This window comes from Mirounga angustirostris, unplaced genomic scaffold, assembly GCF_029215605.1.
Source record: "Mirounga angustirostris isolate CCGP_5_RB_7025 unplaced genomic scaffold, mMirAng1.0.hap1 SCAF_13, whole genome shotgun sequence".
Lineage (NCBI taxonomy): Eukaryota > Metazoa > Chordata > Mammalia > Carnivora > Phocidae > Mirounga > Mirounga angustirostris.
In genome coordinates this window covers 53,696,216-53,715,207 of record NW_026991721.1, presented here as the reverse complement: position 1 = coordinate 53,715,207, position 18,992 = coordinate 53,696,216, and the positions used below count along the sequence as shown (strand labels likewise).

Below are 18,992 nucleotides of genomic sequence, written 5' to 3'. Positions count from 1 at the left end.
CTCTCAGTAGTTCATAGAACAAGTGAAGACAAAATCAGTAAGGATAGAAGAGTTTAATAACACTACTAACTTGACCTGATTAAGAGTGGACCACCCCACTGCACACCAGCAGAATATACCTTTTTTCATGTGTACATGGAGCATTCAGTTAGACCATAGTTGTTATCATATAACAAATACAAAAGAATCAAAATGATGTATAATACGGTCTCTGACTAAAAGAAATAAACTAGAAATCACTAATAGATACCTGGAAAATTTCAAATATTTGATAATTGTTCAACACATACATGGGGTGGGTGGTGGAGGTTGTCAACCTGAATGTCATCTGAAATCATAGAGGGTGAAGATTTGGGGGGAGGACTTCTACTGGGGCTAAAAAAGATAAGTGGTGTCCTTGATTATGTTCTGTTTTGGGGGCAAAGTTACCAACGTATGGATAATTTTTTTTTAAAGATTTTTTATTTATTTATTTGAGAGAGAGAGTGAGAGAGAGAGCGCATGAGAGGGGGGAGGGTCAGAGGGAGAAGCAGACTCCCTGCTGAGCAGGGAGCCCGATATGGGACTCGATCCCGGGACTCCGGGATCATGACCTGAGCCGAAGGCAGTCCCTTAACCAACTGAGCCACCCAGGTGCCCCCGCATGGATCATTTAAGTACAGTTGAGAGAGAAGAGAAATATTTTGATAAAATTACTTAGGTTGGTGAATTTAGTGCTAAGGTCTAAACTGTATTATGGTCAGTAATGTACTTCTTGTTCCTTCCTGCAGGAGATGTGCAGACTAGTTGAAGGCCCTTTTTCCTACTGGATCATGGTTTATGAAACTAAACCCGCCTTTGTAAGATCCAGAGATTAGTGTGTCTGGATCTAAGACTGTTTTTTCTGTGCTTTGGTATTTCTGGTGTTATCAGGCCTAGATTGTCAAAGAACAGAAGATGCTCTCATTTCTTAGAGTAGGAAGATGTGAAAGGATTTTATGATCACATAAATGGAAATGTAGGTTCCAAAAGTTGATATAAATACAACAATCAGGCATATAAACACAAATACAAATCTCTGTGTAGTGCTAAAGCAAACACTTAAAGGAAATTAAATGTTCTGTAATGGGATTGGGGTATGGGGTATCAGTTAAAATGTAGAATATTCATATAATTCACATCCATGGAGTTGAATTTTACACAGCCATTAAACATTACAACTCAGACTGTCAACATCTAAAAATGCTTGTGACATAATATGGAAAAATCAGAATATACATTTCCTACACACTGTGAATAAAGCTAAAAGTACTTATATTTATGAACTAAAAATAAGTAGTCCAAATGCAGGTAATTTTTTCTGTTTTACTTTTTATACTTTCAGAAATGTTGTTGTATAGCATTTGTAGGTGAAAAGAAATTAACCACTTTTTTAAAAAATCAACTTCATTTTTCAGAGCAGTTTTAGGTTCATTAGCAAAATTGTGCTGAAGTTGTAAAGATTTCCCATATATCCCCAGCTCCCACACTTGCATGGCCTCCCTCATTATCAACATCCCTCACCAGAGAGGTCTATTTATTACAACTGATGAACCTTTAGTGATTAAGCAGTAACACTCAGAGTCCATTTCCACTTTCTTTTAAAATGAAGTTGTCTGAATTTTGAAATTTCATCAGGGTTTCTTGGTCAGCAATCCAGAAATCTGGAGGCAGGGACTCTTTGATTCCTCCTAGAGGCCAGACTTGGTCAAATTGAACAAGTTGGGAGGTTTTTTCCAGTCAACCCTCCAAAAGACCTCTATACCCAGCTTACTTAGCCTCTGAACTCTATTCCCTTGCGGTCAGAGGATGGGATCTGCCTTTTTGGTTGTTATTGAGCAGTCCTATCTGCAGTGTTACGTCTGAAATTGTCTCCCTCCGTCTCTCTCTAGGGAGTGCATTTTCAGCTGAGCACCTCAAGCTTCAACTCCAGAAGGAATCCCTGAATGAATTGAGGAAGGAGTGTACTGCGAAAAGGTAAATGCAACACCGAGAATAATGGTTCAGAGTGATGGATTTGCTTTGAGGATAGGATTTGGAAAAGTAGCATTCTTTAAAAGCTGCTGGTATTAATTTATATTCCATACATGTCAGTGTCACATTCATTTATTCAACAAATATTTATGAAGCACCTACTTAGTGTCAGGCACATGCTAGAAGTAGTTATGAGAGCTCCTAGTGTATAGTCATAATCAGAAACGTGAACATTGTTCATCTAATTTTTAAGCCCACAGCACCATGACTTAATGTCTGAATCTTCTCTTCTTATCTTCTACGTGTAGTGTAGCGTATTTTCTTCAGTCCTGTCTTCAGACTTACTCCTGTTTAGTGTTAGTCCACTGGGATTACTGCCACAGCTCCTAGCTTGTCTAACATCAGTCTCTCTGTCTTTCCAGTTCATCCTCCATGTTGCTTCTCAAACCTGTCCTCTTTTTTATTTTTATTTTTTTAAAGATTTTATTTATTTATTTGAGAGAGAGAGAGAGAGCGTGCACATGAGCAGGGGGAGGGGCAGAGGGAGAGGGAGAAGCAGACTCCCTGATGAATAGGGAGCCTGACGAGGGGCTTGATCCCAGGGCCCCGGGATCATGACCTGAGCCAAAGGCAGACGCTTAACTGACTGAGCCACCCAGGCGCCCCAAACCTCTCCTCTTAAAATACTAGTTTTACCATATTTCTTCTCCTCTTAAGGAGTCATGGTGATTATTTTGCTAAATTTTCAAATAATGTTCAATAAATTGGCGCTATACAACTGTAGCTAATTTCAGTCCTCCACAACATTCATTTAACAGATGCTAATAGTTTTTCTCTTTATTTTTTTCCAGCACATGCTTAATTTGATGCCACCTCTGTTCTTTTGCTCATGTTTACTCACTTTTTCTGGAAAGTCATCTCATCCTACATTTTTCTTCAAGAAACCTTAGCAGTTGAGCATTCAAGAATGTTAGACCTGGAAAGAACCGTGGAGATCATCTGGTCTAATCTTCTCAATTTGCAGATAGGAAGGCAAAGCTCTGGGAAGTTACTTTGTCCAGATCACGAGGAAAACAGGACTAGATCCCTTTAGGTCTTTAGTGCTCTTTGTGTTTCCTACTACTTTTACATTCCACTTTGACCTACAGTTTTTCTGAATCCCTCTTTTTCTTAAATCGTTAACACAGTTGAGCAGGTAATTTATCCTATAGGTGTTTTATCTCTGGGTCTTATTTCTTTAGTTCAAGAGAAGAGCTATGTCATCTCTTGCCACAACTTACTGTTTGTTCTTTTTATTGTTATTTTCCAAATATGGCAACAGGCTATTTTTTGAGGTAACTGTGAGTGAAAAAGAGAATACTCCTTTAAAATAATACCATATGGATATTTCCTGAAATCACATTGGCCTCAGATTAAATGAGACCCTAGTCTGCTTACTGAGCCTCTCTAAATTTTGTATCCTTGTTTGTAAAATCGGTGTAATGACATCAACCTAATAGAGTTGTTGTAATGATTAAATAAAGCCTTTTTTTTTTTTTAAGATTTTATTTATTTATTTGGAAGAGAATGAGAGAGAGAGAGCACATGAGAGGGGGGAGGGTCAGAGGGAGAAGCAGATTCCCCGCTGAGCAGGGAGCCCGATGCGGGACTCGATCCAGGGACTCCAGGATCATGACCTGAGCCGAAGGCAGTCGCTTAACCAACTGAGCCACCCAGGCGCCCTAAGTAAAGCCATTTGTAAAGCTCCTGGCATATAGTGGTAGGTGCTTAGTCAATGATTATTTTTACCCTTTCCATCTCTTAGCATGGTGCTAGACACACACAGTAGGCCTCAGTATATATTTATCTTGATTTATACTATTTAGAGATAGGTCAGAACTCATGTTAGCTATTATTCTTGACTCTACTTCTGAGTTTCTGTGACCTACTGCAGGCCATTTAATCTTCCTCAATATCAGTTATGTGGAAATAAATGTTAGCATGAAAACATTTTTTTTTTTTTTTTAACAAATGTGCTTTTTATCTTTCTTCATCAGAGAACTCTTTCTGAAGACTAATGCTCAGTTGACAATTCGTTGCAGGCAATTACTATCTGAGCTTTCCTACATTTACCCTATTGATTTGGTAAGTTTCAAATTTTCTGGAAAAAAAATTTTTTTTAAAGATGGTTTCTGTTTGAAATTTTTTCTCAATGAAAAAACTCATTGCTCTAGTCTTAATCATATGCTCTGTCATGATTCATTCAGAAGTTAATATCCATTTAAAAAGTGGGTGGGCATTAGGTTCCACCATTTGATTTTTTATATCAGTTTGGTGGCAGAATGCACTCAACTTCATCTGAAAAAAATGACAAATAATTTCTGGTTTCTTTAAAATCTTTTTTACTCAGCCAGATTATCAACTACCATCAATTCTGACACATACATGCAGATGCATATGTACTGCTTTAAAAATATAATTGCTAATTAATTTGTATTAGTACTATTTAAGAAATTCCTGGGGTAAATGTCAGGATGTAAAGTTTTTGAATCTAGTTTCTTAGAGTAAGTGTAAAAAGTAAAACTTCAATAAAATTAGAATTAGATCACTACTGAGACCCTACGGCCCAGCAATTGCACTACTGGGTATTTACCCCAAAGATACAAATGTAGTGATCTGAAGGGGCACAGTGTTTATAGCAGCAATGTCCACAATAGCCAAACTATGGACAGAGCCAAAATGTCCATCAATAGATGAATGGATAAAGAAAATGTGGTATATATATATACAATGGAATATTATGGAGCCATCAAAAAACGAAATCTTGCCATTTGCAACGACATGGATGGAACTAGAGGGTATTATGCTAAGCGAAATAAGCCAGTCAGAGAAAGACAAGTATCATATGATATCACTGATATGAGGAATTCTTAATCTCAGGAAACAAACTGAGGGTTGCTGGAGTGGTGGGGGGTGGGAGGGATTGGGTGGCTGGGTGATAGACATTGGGGAGGGTGTGTGCTATGGTGAGCACTGTGAATTGTGTTAAGACTGATGAATCACAGACCTATACCTCTGAAACAAATAATACATTATATGTTAAAAAAAAAAAGAAGAAGAAGATAGTAGGAAGGGAAAAATGAAGGGGGGAAATTGGAGGGGGAGATGAATCATGAGAGACTATGGACTCTGAGAAACAAACTAAGGGTTTTAGAGGGGAAGGGGGTGGGGGGATGGGTTAGCCCGGTGATGGGTATTAAGGAGGGCATGTATTTGAATGGAGCAGTGGGTGTTATACGCAAACAATGAATCATGGAACACTACATCAAAAACTAATGATGTGGGGCGCCTGGGTGGCTCAGTCATTAAGCATCTGCCTTCGGCTCAGGTCATCATCCCAGGGTCCTGGGATCGAGCCCCGCATCAGGCTCCCTGCTCGGCAGGAGGCCTGCTTCTCCCTCTCCCACTGCCTGCTTGTATTCCCTCTCTCGCTGTGTCTCTGTCAAATAAATAAAATCTTTAAAAAAAAAAAAAACTAATGATGTAATGTATGATGACTAACATAACATAATAAAATAAAATTTAAAAAAATAATAATTTTTTAAAAGCAAACCAAAAAAAATTTAGAATGATGAGAATTCTTCTTTAGAGAGCCAAATCGCTGAATTTGAAGGTTTTATTTTCTTTTTAACAAAAAACGATTTAAAAGACTGATTTTCTGAGAGGAAAGCTAATAGGATTTTAGGTTGCTCGCAGAATCTTGTTAATTCCACTTAAAAATCTTCATTTATAACGATGAATTGATTGAGGGATTTTTTTTTTTAAGATTTTATTTATTTTAGAGAGCGAGCACATGAGAGGGGGGAGGGTCAGAGGGAGAAGCAGACTCCCTGCTGAGCAGGGAGCCTGATGTAGGACTTGATCCTGGGACTCCAGGATCATGACCTGAGCCGAAGGCAGTCCCTTAACCAACTGAGCCACCCAGGCGCCCCCGAGGGATATTTTTGTAATAAAAATTTTACATGGCTTTTTGCTTAGACGTGATGTTTTAAATGTTTATATTTTTAAAAACTTCAAGTATATATAAGTGTACAGATAGTAGTATAATGAATCATTATATACTCATCATCCAGCTTCAACAATATTATCATTATGATAATATTTTGAGTGTAGGACAGTATTGTCTTTGAGTTAACACTGACCTACTGAATTCTTTGACATTTGACTTAGGGTTTTTTTGCTTTACACAGAAAAAGAATTAATTTCATTCTTTGGTTATATTCGCAGAATGAGCATAAAGATTACTTTGTATGTGGTGTCAAGTTGCCCAATTCTGAGGACTTCCAAGGTATTTTATTTCTTTTTACTCTAAGGATTTGGTGTATATAATAAACGGGTATGTTTCAGAGAAAAATAGAGGTATCTTGAAGTGTTGGTTGCCTAGCACTTTATCCAGAGGGTTTTTGGACCTTCTGTCCCTTCCCAACTGAAAGTATATAGAGTCAGATTCTCTGATGGGAGACTTAAGAGACTATTTAATTCTAATCATGGGAAAAAATTATTGAGTTGTCTATTTGAAATTTAAAAGAAAATCATTTTTAAGTGAGCTTTAAGAAAATCAGACAGTAGGGTTCGTAAGAATACTAATAATCTCTCTGTCCTTTTGGTTTGATTTTCATGAAAAATTTGTATGTGGTTGGGAGCAGAAGAACAACAAACATTAATCTGTTCTGTTGTTATTTAGAAAATCACATTTCTGGTAACATGAAACCACTACCACAAGTTCAACTTTTGTTATACTGTTATTTTTGTCCTCCTTTCAGTAAGAAAAAATGACATTAAAGATATTATAGACTGTGCTTCTTAGTAATTGCTATATTTAAATTATTTTAATTTTCCTATTCTCTTTACCAGTAGGCCAAAGAAAAAAACTTACTTTATTTGACATATTGGTAAAGAGATTTTTTTTTTTATTCTTAGCAAAGTGGGTTCTTTTCCCTTAGCCTATACAATGCTTTGAGGCCTATTAAATACCTTTATAGATTAGTCCCAAAGGTAGTGGTATTATCTATTTGGGAAGAAGTTATTAAAAAACAAAAGGGCATTACTAGTTTTATTTGAGACCTTTTTCCATCTCCCAATAAAGAAAATGTTGTTATTTATGGTCCTTTAACATTTAAGACTAACTTATTACCTCCTTGGCCTTTATACAACAGCCCTTACAACAAGTAGTTGGGACATAATATGAGTGATAAAACAGGAATGGGAAAACCTATGTTAAAGTCCTGGTTCCCTTTCTAGAAACCATGTAATTTGGAGCAAACCATCCATTCTTTGAGTTGATTTCCTAATCGATAGTATGAACATATTGATTCATGTCCTTACCTGTTCTATGTTATTGTTGTGAAGATTAGATCTGTAAAAGCATGACATTTGCCTAATCTTTAATCCTCACAAAAACAAAGGAAACCTATAAGGAAAGTGGTGTAATCTCATATTACAACGTGTAAATGAGCTATTTAGTGACTTGCTCAAGACCACAAAGCTAGGCAATGATCTAGCTGAAATTTGTTTGGTTTCCATTATAAAATGTTCCAATCTCTGTAAGTCATACAAATGTGCTTTGTTGCTAATTTTAGCAGTTATGATGGCCTGAGGGCCATAACACATCTTTTTCCTCATTTATTCATTCATTCAACAAACCTACTGAGTACCTTGAGCCCTCTGCTAGGTTCCAGGGATACAAAACATTCATTCTTTCCTTGAGCACACCAATATGCCAGGCACTGTACTGGGTTTTGAAGATATAATGATAGAAAAAAACAAGTATGTTCTCTCCTTTCAGGGAGCATATATCCTATTAAGGGAGACCGCCAATAAATAAGAAAATAAGTATTTAACAAGTGTTTCATAAAGGAATACGCTATCATAGACAATAGGGGAAACTACTTTAGATAAAGCAGCCAGAGAAGACCTGAGGAGAAACATTTAACAGAAAATTTGAAGGCTGAAAGAATCCACCTCTGCTATATCTGGGGGAAGAGCTTTCCTAGAAGAGGGGGCAGCAAGTACAAAGTTCATGATGGAGGCATAGGCTTGATATATCTGAAAAAAATTCAGGGTGGGGGGGTATGGGAGAAAAGACCTATGTTTTGGGCACATCACGTAATCTCTCAGCTTAATTTTTTCACTGTAAAATGAGGTAATATCTACATCTGTAATTAATTGTGACAGCTGGATGAGATAATATTTGAAAGCACTTTTCATATAAAATATTTATACAAATGTAATTGAAATTAGTTGCAAGAGAGAGGAGGTAAAGGAAAGAAAGTAGGAGGGAAAGAAGGAAGGACAGAAAAGACCAGACCTGTATGATTGGAGAGTGGAGAGCAGGGGGGAAGAGTTACATCAGAGGACATAGGAAAGGTCAGCCAGGGCCTTGAGGCCACTGTAAGGAATTTATGTTTTATTCTCAGTGGAGTGGGAAAACCCTGAAGGGCTTTAAGAAGGGGGATGACATGAGCTGATTTATGTTTTTAAAAGTCACTCTGCCTGCTAAATACAGAATGATCTGCAGGGAGGCAGTAAGGGAAGGATCTCCGTATTGGTGATGGTCACCTTCCTCCACTCGGAGATGTTTCTTGATTCTGTTTTTGTTTTATATGAAGTTTTTTGTTTCCTAGTTTTTCATAGCTTTTGTTAGCTTTTTTAGTATGTCCACCAAACAATATATTTTTCCTACCCTTTAAAAAATTAGTTTAGCTTTTTAGTGCAGTTGCTGAAAAATGAAATGGGAGATGAAATGAAACAAATATGTAATTTTACTCTAAGGCCTTATTCAATCCCTATGACGCCCAGCAATCAGGAATTTTAAGAAGCACATGTGGTAGTGTTAGACTTTAAAATCTTATGTTAGCATTCTGCAAGGCACTTCCGATACTCAATTCACTGAGTGCCTTTTGTGTATCACCTGCCGGGCCAGGTGCTGAGAATACGCAAAGATGTGTAGGGTATTGATCCTACCTCAGTGAGATTTCAGTCCAGGTGAGGTCATTAAACTTGTAATCAAAGCCATCAAGACATATTTATTGATTTCATACTCTGTGTTAGGCACTTTGAAGTTTTTAACAGGGACACAAGATTCAAAGAAGTAGAAATAATCAGTGCCATCAGGAGGGGAGCAGGAAAACCTTTGCAGAGAAGATGGTGCCTGAGGTGTCTTAAAAGACAAAATAGTATTTCCCTGTTGAAAGAAGAGGAAGAGGACATTTTAGATTGGGCGAGTAGAGAAATATGGTAACATGGAACATCATGCGTGGTGCTTCTTGTTTATTTAATTCTCACAACTGTGAGGATGAATTCCTTCTGTGAGAGAAAGAATTATACTCATTTTCTTAAGACAAGAAAATTGAAGCTCAGAGAGATTAGTTAATTTTTCCAAAGACTCATACTAGCCAGTGGCAGAGCTAAAGTCATTTCTGGTCAGCCTGATTTTAAGATTCATATTATTCCTGTCATGATGCACTTTGTGTCCTTGTTTTGAATAAAACCTCTTCCAAACTTCTGACAACTTTTTAGTGTTCTGTAACAGCTGCATTCTCGGTCCTTCTCTAGTAAGGACCTCCAAACTGGTTATTCTGTGATATTCATGAGACTTTGCTGGGACAAACTTTCCATTGCTTGGGTTGACACTGTCTAAGAAACTCTACCATAGCGGCCCAACCTTTATTGTGCTTTTTTAAATGGGTAAGTTACTGGTAGAGTATGCCAAAGAGGCCTGGACATGATGGGAGAAAGTTGTCTGCTGAAGGGTATTCATTTGAGTTCCATTGACTGAGACATTTCTCGTAAAAAAATTGTTTGTGTGTGTTTTTAAGTAATCCATAACACAAGAGCCTTTTGTGGTAATGAGACCCAGATTTCCTTCTGTGTCTGTATCCCTTTATGCAGGCATGATTTCTTGGAAAGGAGAGACCATATGTCAAACAGTGTCTCATTGAGAACATGGAATGATTCCATAGATGCTGTGGCAGTGATTAGAGTCTTAAATATTTTGTCCTGTCTGGATCAGTGGGTGCTTGGTTCCTTAACAAATCAGCTGCCTCAGTGATTGGGAAGGCAGGATGGTAAGAGCCTTTAGATCACTTATTATACTTGGATGCATTTGAATATTAATAGTTTGTCCAACATATAAGTTGAAGGGGCATTTGAATTAATTTTTAATATTGTCATGGCCATTGTGGGTTGATGGTATTTATTATCATAAAAATTACACAAAAGCTGCTGCTCTGAGTAACTATCCTACATTTAAAAAACAAATCAGTATTAATTATTATGAGGAAACTGCAGATTTTTGTTTTGTTTTTAAGCCCCAGAAAACATTGTTAAATAGAATCTTTTTCACACACCTGAGTCTTACAGTTTATTCCTGTTCCTCCGTGAATCCTTCCCTCCCCCGCCCCCCCAACTTCTTCTCACCAGCAAACCTATCATCTGTAACCTTTCTAACCCTCAGAGCAGCATAAGGAACACAAACCTCTGCTCTGCATTAGGTGTTAGGGACGTCATTAATGCTTACTGGAAAAACACACCCCAGAGAGCCAGGTTTTGGCTTTGGTAGGTAAAAAGTCCTTTAGATCTTGGAATGCTGGAAACCTTAAACCTTTTGGTTTTTTAGCTAAAGTGATTGGCAACAGAAAGTGACATCTGAGGTTCGTGGCCAGCAATAGCCATAATTAACCACATGAGCTCACATTTTCCCACTGGAGGTTCAGTGGTCTTGGGGTGATGAAAGTGACTTCCCTACCAGGAGGTGGTTTTCCTTTTGAGGGTATTGGAATACCCTTGGGCCCTGTAATGCCTCACCCGTGGTCTTTTAAAATGCTTTTTAATATAAAGCTTCAATATTGGAAATCCAACACCATGGTGTTCAACAGTGAGGCTGTGCCTGAGCACCGTGGCCTGGAATGGGAAACAACCTAGGGTTTTTAATAGGTGGAGCAGGGAGTCTTGTGGTGGAAACAATGGTGAGTGCCAATAACCAGAATCGAAGCTGATTTCCAGTATTATCTAGTTTCTAGGTTTTGCTGTTTCTGTTTGGATTTTTATTTCCATGTGGAGGCTTCTCTTAGAGATGCCTTTTTATCTTAAATTTAAGCAAAATTGTTTTGATCGTTGAAGAGAGGTGATGTTAGAAGACTAGTTTTTGTTCTTTTAATAGAAATGTGGATGTGGTCTCAAGATTTGCAAATGCAATTTCTTAGTATTAAGCTTTTAGAAATATGGAAAAATGTAGATGCTTGCTTGTTTAGCATTGGATAGGTTTGGGGTTTTTCTGTGTTTTTTTTTTAAGCATTCATAGTTTTCATTTGACCTGTTTGGAAGGCTAATTAAGAGGCCTTCTCCTGCTTTCCAGAAGTTTGCAAATTCTTTTCTGTCTGGCCACATAGGAAAGGAAAAGCTTAGTGTAAAGCACATATAGGAAGGTCCAAACTTAGTGTAGCATTATCCTTTATTACTGTAAATCGTCTTCTTCTTCTCCTCTTCCTTCAAAAGAAGTTTCTTCAAGACCAAGTTCTTTTACTGATAGGAATATTTCAAATTCCATAAGCCTTATCCTTTATGGAAAGCAGGAGATGCAGGATTCGGTGACCTCTGATGGAACTCACTGTCCCAGCTCTGACTCCAGGGATAGGTATTTTGGGGGGCAGGGGTGTATATACAATTCTCCCTCTTATTCCATCACTCATAGATTTTACCTATATGGTTCTGAGCAAGTCACTTATACCACCTAAATCTCATTTTTTCTCATCTCTAAATTGATAGCATCAGACTCAGTGATTTCTGAGATTTCTCGTAGCTCTAACATTATATGATGATTAAATTATAATGTAATGAATTTACAGTGTAGTGTAATGTAATTTTAGTCTCTAAGGTGGTGTGATATACAGACTTCAAAAGAAGTAAAGTGTTACAGTACTCAAGGTACCCGTGTGGGACTGGGGCAAGAGGACATGGCCTCTAAGAACAATTAGGATTCTTGTCAGTTAGGGCATGACTGAGTAGTGAGTTGAAATGAATGCTGTTTCTTTTTTTTTTTTTTTTATCAGTTTAGTTTGAGAGAACATCAAACATTAATTTGAGAAGCTCTCAGTCTAGCATGGCCCAAGTCACCAGAAACTCTCTGTTCTTTGCCCCTACAAGAAAAGTGTGAAGAAACTGAGGTGGTACATGTGTGTCATCTGCTTGGTACATTCTAGGTTCCCAAGTTAAGAAATTGTTATGTGTTCCACAGTAAACTTCTGAGATAGTATGGTAGAGTGCTTAAGGACAGAGGCATTGTTGTCAGGCCAACCTGTATTATATTACTCTGTTACTTGAGACAGATTCCTTAACTTCTTTGACCCTTAGTTTCTTCATCTATGAAATGAATGAAATAGCATATAAAAAGGTACCCAGCTTAGTAATTGTTGATGAATTAATGACTGTCATAAATAAAGTACAATAGTTCCTGGCGGAAGAGAAGTATACAATGAAAGTTACCTGTTTTTATAGGATGATCAAAGGGAAACCAAGAATCTGCCATGATCGTCAATGGTGGAGAACGAACTGATGAATAGATGACTATAAGGGTATTCCTACAACAAGAAGCTAGTACTTAGATAACTAAGTATAAATATTAAAAAGAATGTGAAAAACATTTCTAATAATTGAAGTTAAGGTACCCTTGGAAATCGGGAAACAGTCAAGCCGAGGATATCTCAATTATTTCAGCTTCTCTCTAGCCTGAGATAGTCTAGATTATGTATTAAATCTTTCAGAGTGTGTGTATGTGAACTTTTAAAAGAATTTTGGGAATACTATATACCAAACAGTTGCTTTTTTCTTCCTCCTGGGGCAGGCTTAAAACGTTTTGTTGTATTACTCTGTTCTGAGTACCTAATGATTATTATCACTTGGTAGGTAATAGCAGAAATCTAGATGGTGAGTTAAAAATGTAATTATCTGTGACTTCTTAAAAGATAGATGCTTATGTATTGTATGGTGACTAATATAACATAATAAAATTAAAAAAAAAAAATCACCAAAAAAAAAAGATAGATGCTTGTGTTTGACTGTACGGTACATACATTTTTTTTCCTAATAGTTGCTTCCACCTAAACTGCATAAATAGGATATATATTAACTGTGGTTTTGGCATTTTACTTTTACTGTTTAAAATATTTTTCCTCCATATCCTGTCTCAAATTTCACAGTCTTATTTATGCAACACTATCTTTATGGATATTGAGAACATACCCCGTAAGGATGCATTGTGCTTTTTCACTTCACCTTAGACTTAATTTGTACAATAGTACAACAGTACAACTATATTGATTATAAAGTTAATGAATAAAATACATAATGCTCATATAATGCATTATGATTAAACCTCTGAAACTAATTTTCACATCGTATGATAGAGTAGGTATTATCTCTGCCTTTAAAAAAAAAAATGCCGGGAAGGAAAAAAAGTAATGGATATTTGAGTGTACTAAGAACTCTTTGTTAAGGTATATATGGAATGCTAATCTCATCACAATAATTATTGAACAATAGTTCTAAATATAGTAGATGAAATTTCAAGTCTTCTTAATATGTTTAGATTTGTATAAAATTCATGTAATTTAGATGTGATTAATATTTTATTTACTCTCTTGAAATTGATTATGATCTTGTAGCTACATTTATAAGGTAAATAGTTGTTTGCTTTTTCTCTGCTTTTGAATTTACAGCAAAAGATGATGGAAGCATTGCTGTTGCCCTTGGTTACACAGCACATTTGGTCTCCATGATTTCCTTTTTCTTACAAGTGCCCCTAAGATATCCTATAATTCATAAGGGATCTAGATCAACAATCAAAGATAATATCAATGATAAGCTGACTGAAAAGGAGAGAGAGTAAGTATCTTTTTTTATGTACTTTTAACATAAGCCAGTTTGAAATATGGAGTATATTAAAAATATGAAATGTGACCTAGACTGTGGTGATTTTTTGTATATCCTTTGTAAAGTGCTCCATTTCTTTTAAGTAGAATGTGGTTATTCATTTAGATTATAATAAATCAAATCCTACACTTCTTAAAATTGTTAATGATAGCAAGGTTGACTCATTTAAGTTTAATTTGCTTTTGTGAGAAACAAGTATTATATACTCTGCAGATATTCATGTAGTACCTGTTGCCTCTAGTTACCAAGTGAAATGATTAAAGATTTGTCAGACAAGCAAGAAAAGCATAAAAGACTGAACAGCAGGTTGTACATGTCTGAAAAGTAGATTAGTGAACTGGAAGAAAGGTCAGTAGAAAATATATTGACCAAAACATAAAGAACAAAAAAGATGCATTATATAGAAAAGTGCTAGACTTATGTAGGACCCAATAAAAAGGTCTAAGATATGTATAATTGGGATCACAAAGAGAGAAAAGAAAGTACATAGGGTAAATGCAGTATTGTAAGAGGTAATGACAGCATTTTTCAAATTTGATGAAACACATTAAGCTACAAATTCTAGAAGCATTAAATACAACCCATAGTAAGTACAAAGCAAACATAGGGAAATTATAGTAAAATAGCTGAAAACCAAAGACAAAATTAAAATGTTAAAAGTACCTAGAAAAAAAAAAGACAGATTAGCATCAAAAGAGCATTAATAAGACTGAAAGCTAATTTCTCAATAGAATCTTTAGGAACCATAAAGGTGATGCAATGACATTTTAAAAGTACTATAAAATGGGGTACCTGGATGACGCAGTCAATTAAGCGTCCAGCTCTTCGTTTCGGCTCAGGTTGTGATCTCAGGGTTATGAGATGGAGCCTGGCATGAGGCTCCATGCTCAGTGCAGAGTCTGCTTGGGTTTCTTTCTCCTTCCCCCTCTGCCACTTCCCACCCCCCCCTCAAATAAATAAATCTTTTGTTTTTTTAAGTACTATAAAACAATACTGCCAACTTAGAATTCTATACTCAGTAAATAATCCTTCAAATTAAAGGCAAAATAAAAGACATTTCAGACCATTAAAATTGAGAAAATGCATCCCAGCAGACCTATACTAAGGGAAATACTAAAGGCAGAATAAAAATAAACATAGCACAGAAACATGGAAATATTTGCAGGAAGGAAAAAAGACAATAGAAAGGGTAAGTATGTGGGATGCCTGGGTGGCTCGGTCAGTTAAGCATCTGCCTTCGGCACAGGTCATGATCCCAGGGCCCTGGGATCGAGTCCCACATTGGACTCCTTACTCAGCGGGGAGCCTGCTTCTCCCTCTGCCTGCCGCTCCCCCTGCTTGTGCACTCATCTCTCTCTGACAAATAAACAAACAAAATCTTTAAAAAAAAAAAAAAGAAAGGGTGAGTATATCTAAATTAATTTTGACTACAAAACAAATGGTAGGGTCATAAAATATGAAATACATATACATAAAGTAATGTGTGGAATTATAATGCATGACTAACACAAAAGTTGGGAAGTTGAAATGGAGTTAAAGTATTCCAAGATCCTAGCATTGTCTGGAAAAGGGTAAAGATACTGCTTTATGGGAGACTACTAAATCAAGGATGCATGTCATAATCTTGTAACTACTAAAAGAATTGTTGGGTACAAGCAAAAAATCAATAGAGGATATAAATAGAAAAAAAATTAAGTACTTTGTTAATCCAATAAAAGGCAAGAAGAGAAAGGAAAATGAACATTAAACAAGTGGGACAAATAGTAAATTTTTACTTATGAACCCAAACTTGTTCTACAGTTACATTAAATGTAAATGTTATTAATATACTATTTAAAGATTGTCAGGCTGAATAAAAAACTACACTTATCCTCCTTGCAAGAGGTACCTCAAATATAAGGACACAGAAATATTGAAAATATAAGAGTGAAAAAGATGTATTATGCAAATATCCATATGAGAGCTAAGATAACTACACTAATATCAGACAAAATGAAGTTTAAGGCAATTTTAAAAAGTGGGGTGTTTTAATACTGTCAGTTATACACACACACACCTAAAAGCATGACTTCAAACATACAGACAAAAGTTCACAGATTTACAAGGAAATCACAATTGTAGCAGAGAACTTTAAATTTTTTTACTGATTATTAGAAAAAGCAGATAAAACAATCAGAATCTAAAAGACTTGAACAGTGCAATGAACTAGGCCTGAGTTATGGGTAAAGAATATTGCACCAATGGCTATAGAATATACATTCTTTTTCTTTTTTTATTATTATTATTATGTTCAGTTCCAACATATAGTACATCATTAGTTTTTGATGTAGTGTTCAGTGATTCACTAGTTGCGTATAACACCAGATACGTTCTTTTTCAAGTATACATGAGACATTTACCAAAATTGATTATGCTGGGCCTCAACAAATTTCAAGAGATTGAAGTAATTTACAGTATGTTTACTGGCCACAGTGGAATTTATGAGAGATTAATAATAAAATCCCTAAATGTGTAGGTATTAAACAGTGTACTTCTGTAAAACCTATAGGTCAAAGAAGAAACTGTAAAGGAAGTTTGAAATTATTTTGAACTAAATGATAAGAGAATATAGCATATGAAAGCTTGTAAGGTGCTGCTAAATCTGTTCCCAGAGGGAAATTTATTTCCTTAAATGTGTATGTATTAGAAAAAAAGAAGGATTTACAAATCATTCATCTAAGTCTCCTTTTGAAATCCCGAGAGAAAGAAGAGTTCATTAAACCCTAAGAAATTAGAAGGAAGGAAAGAAAGGTAAGAGCAGAAATTAGACGGACAACTGAACAATGGAAAAAATAAATACAGGCAAAAGTTCTAGCCTTTGGGACGCCTGGATGGCTCAGTTGGTTAAGCGTCTGCCTTCAGCTCAGGTCATGATCCCAGAGTGCTGGGATCGAGTCCTGCATCGGGCTCCTTGCTCGACAGGGAGCCTGCTTCTCCCTCTGCCTGCCGCTCCCCCTGCTTGTGTGCATGTACTCTCTCTCTCTCTGGCATATAAATAAATAAAATCTTTATTTGAAAAAAGTTCTAGCCTTTGAAACAACTGGAAAATATATAAGCCCTTAGTAGGACTAATTAGAAAGAGGAGATAGGCAAAACAACTAGTATAAGTAAAGGGAAAAGAAGATGTCACTACAGATATATAGACATTAAAAGATAAGAAGATCTTAGGAACAACATTATACTTTTCAATTTGAAATTCAAATGCAATTGGCTACATTTCTAGAAAAACACAACTTTCCAAAACTGATAGGTGAATGATGGAGTTTAGAAAACACTGCACTTGGCTAAAGGGAAGTGGATATAGATGATTCTGGGTCAGTTATTCTCAACACTGGCTGCGCATTATTGTCATCTGGGGAGCCTTTAAAAATGAGCTCCTGACCCCCAGATTCCTGGCTTCTTCCCCAGAAATTCTGATTCAGTTAACAGGGCCCAGACATGAGGTTTTTGTTGTTGTTGTTGTTTTGTTTTGTTTTGTTTAAAGCTCCTGAAGTGATTTTAATGTGCAGTCAGGGGTGAGAACCGCTGTTCTAGATTGAGAGACTGTTGTGTTCATTGGAATGAAGAAATGAAATATCCTCCACTATATTTAGGAAACTGCAAGAGGAGAGGCAGAAAAGGTAGGCACCAAATGGAAGAATTTAGTACCGTATCTGGTAGGACAGTGACACTCAGCTTGTAAATAGAGGACAGGGAGCACATGTTTAGTTTAAATCAGTGCCTTTTAAAACCATTGATTAGTTGATAGCCGAAGTATTATTTCAGAAACATATAAAGAGATCCTGAAATGTATATGTTTGACAAAAAGGGACATTGGTGTGTTTTCTTTCTCTTTTTAAAAAATTGATGTGAAATCCACATAAGATTAACTTTTTTAAAGTGTACAATTCAGTGGCATTTAGTATGTGTGCATTGTTGTGCAACCACCACCTCTGTCTAGTTCCAAAACACTTAATGACCCCAAAAGAAAACCTTATACTCCTTAAGCAGTCATTCCCTATTCTTACCCCACCCAATAACCCCCTCCCCCAGCCCCTGCTAGTGACCCGTCTGCTTTCTGTCTCTGTAGCTTTACCTATATTCTGGATATTCCATATAAATGGAATCATATAATATGTGACCTTTTGTTTAAGGCTTCTTTGACTTAGCCTATGTTTTCAGGGGGTATCCATGTTGTAGCATAATCAGTACCTCATTCACTTTTACGGCCCAATAATATTCCAGTGAATGTACATACCACATTTTGTTCATCCATTTATCTGTTGATAGACATTTGGGTTATTTCCACCTTTGGCAGTTGTGAATAGTGCTGCTCTGAGCATTCATGTACAAGTATTTGAGTATCCATTTTCAATTCTTTTGAGTATACATCTTGGAGTAGAATTGCTGGGCCATATGGTAATTCTATGTTTAACTCTTTGAGGAACACCAAATTGTTTTCCATAGCAGCTACACCACTTTACATTTCCTGATGTGAAGTGGTATATCATTGTAATTTTCATTTGTATTTCCTTAATGACTAATGATGTTGAGCATCTTTTCGTGTCCTTGCTGCCATTTGTTTATCTTCTTTGGAGAAATAATCTGTTCAAGTCTTCTGTCTGTTTTTTAATTGGATCATTCATTTTTTTTTTATTGTTGAGCAGTAAGACTTCTTTATGTATTCTGGATACTAGATCCTTATCAGATATATCATTTGTAAATATTTTCTTCCCATTCTCTGGGTGGTTGTTATAGTTTAAGGCCTAAAACTAAGGTATGTATTATGTGCAACCTTGATGCCTGGTGAAACCTGGAAGGCCTAGAATATCCTCCCTTTGCTGCTCCTGTGGATAAAGGTCCCTTATCTAAACAAGACTCCTTATCCAGGGACCTACGTGTAGTTTCTTCTTATTCCTGAGTAGTGAATTTCAGTTCCTTGCCAGCCGGGGAATTGTGGAAAGAAACCAATCACATCTTCCCACAGGGACCAGTCAGCACTGCCTTCTTTTAAT

General features: G+C 36.4%; 1 protein-coding gene across 3 annotated transcripts in view; it reads left to right on the top strand.

Annotated features, from left to right (window-relative positions):
* The window catches only part of UVRAG (UV radiation resistance associated), a 318,993-nt gene that overhangs the window by 186,708 nt on the left and 113,293 nt on the right, over nt 1-18,992 (top strand). For all 3 annotated transcript variants that reach the window (XM_064576913.1, XM_064576912.1, XM_064576914.1), the window contains 4 exons: nt 1,911-1,995; nt 4,029-4,116; nt 6,259-6,319; nt 13,746-13,911. In XM_064576913.1, coding sequence (XP_064432983.1) covers nt 1,911-1,995; nt 4,029-4,116; nt 6,259-6,319; nt 13,746-13,911 — 400 coding nt within the window. The remainder of the gene's footprint in view (nt 1-1,910; nt 1,996-4,028; nt 4,117-6,258; nt 6,320-13,745; nt 13,912-18,992) is intronic.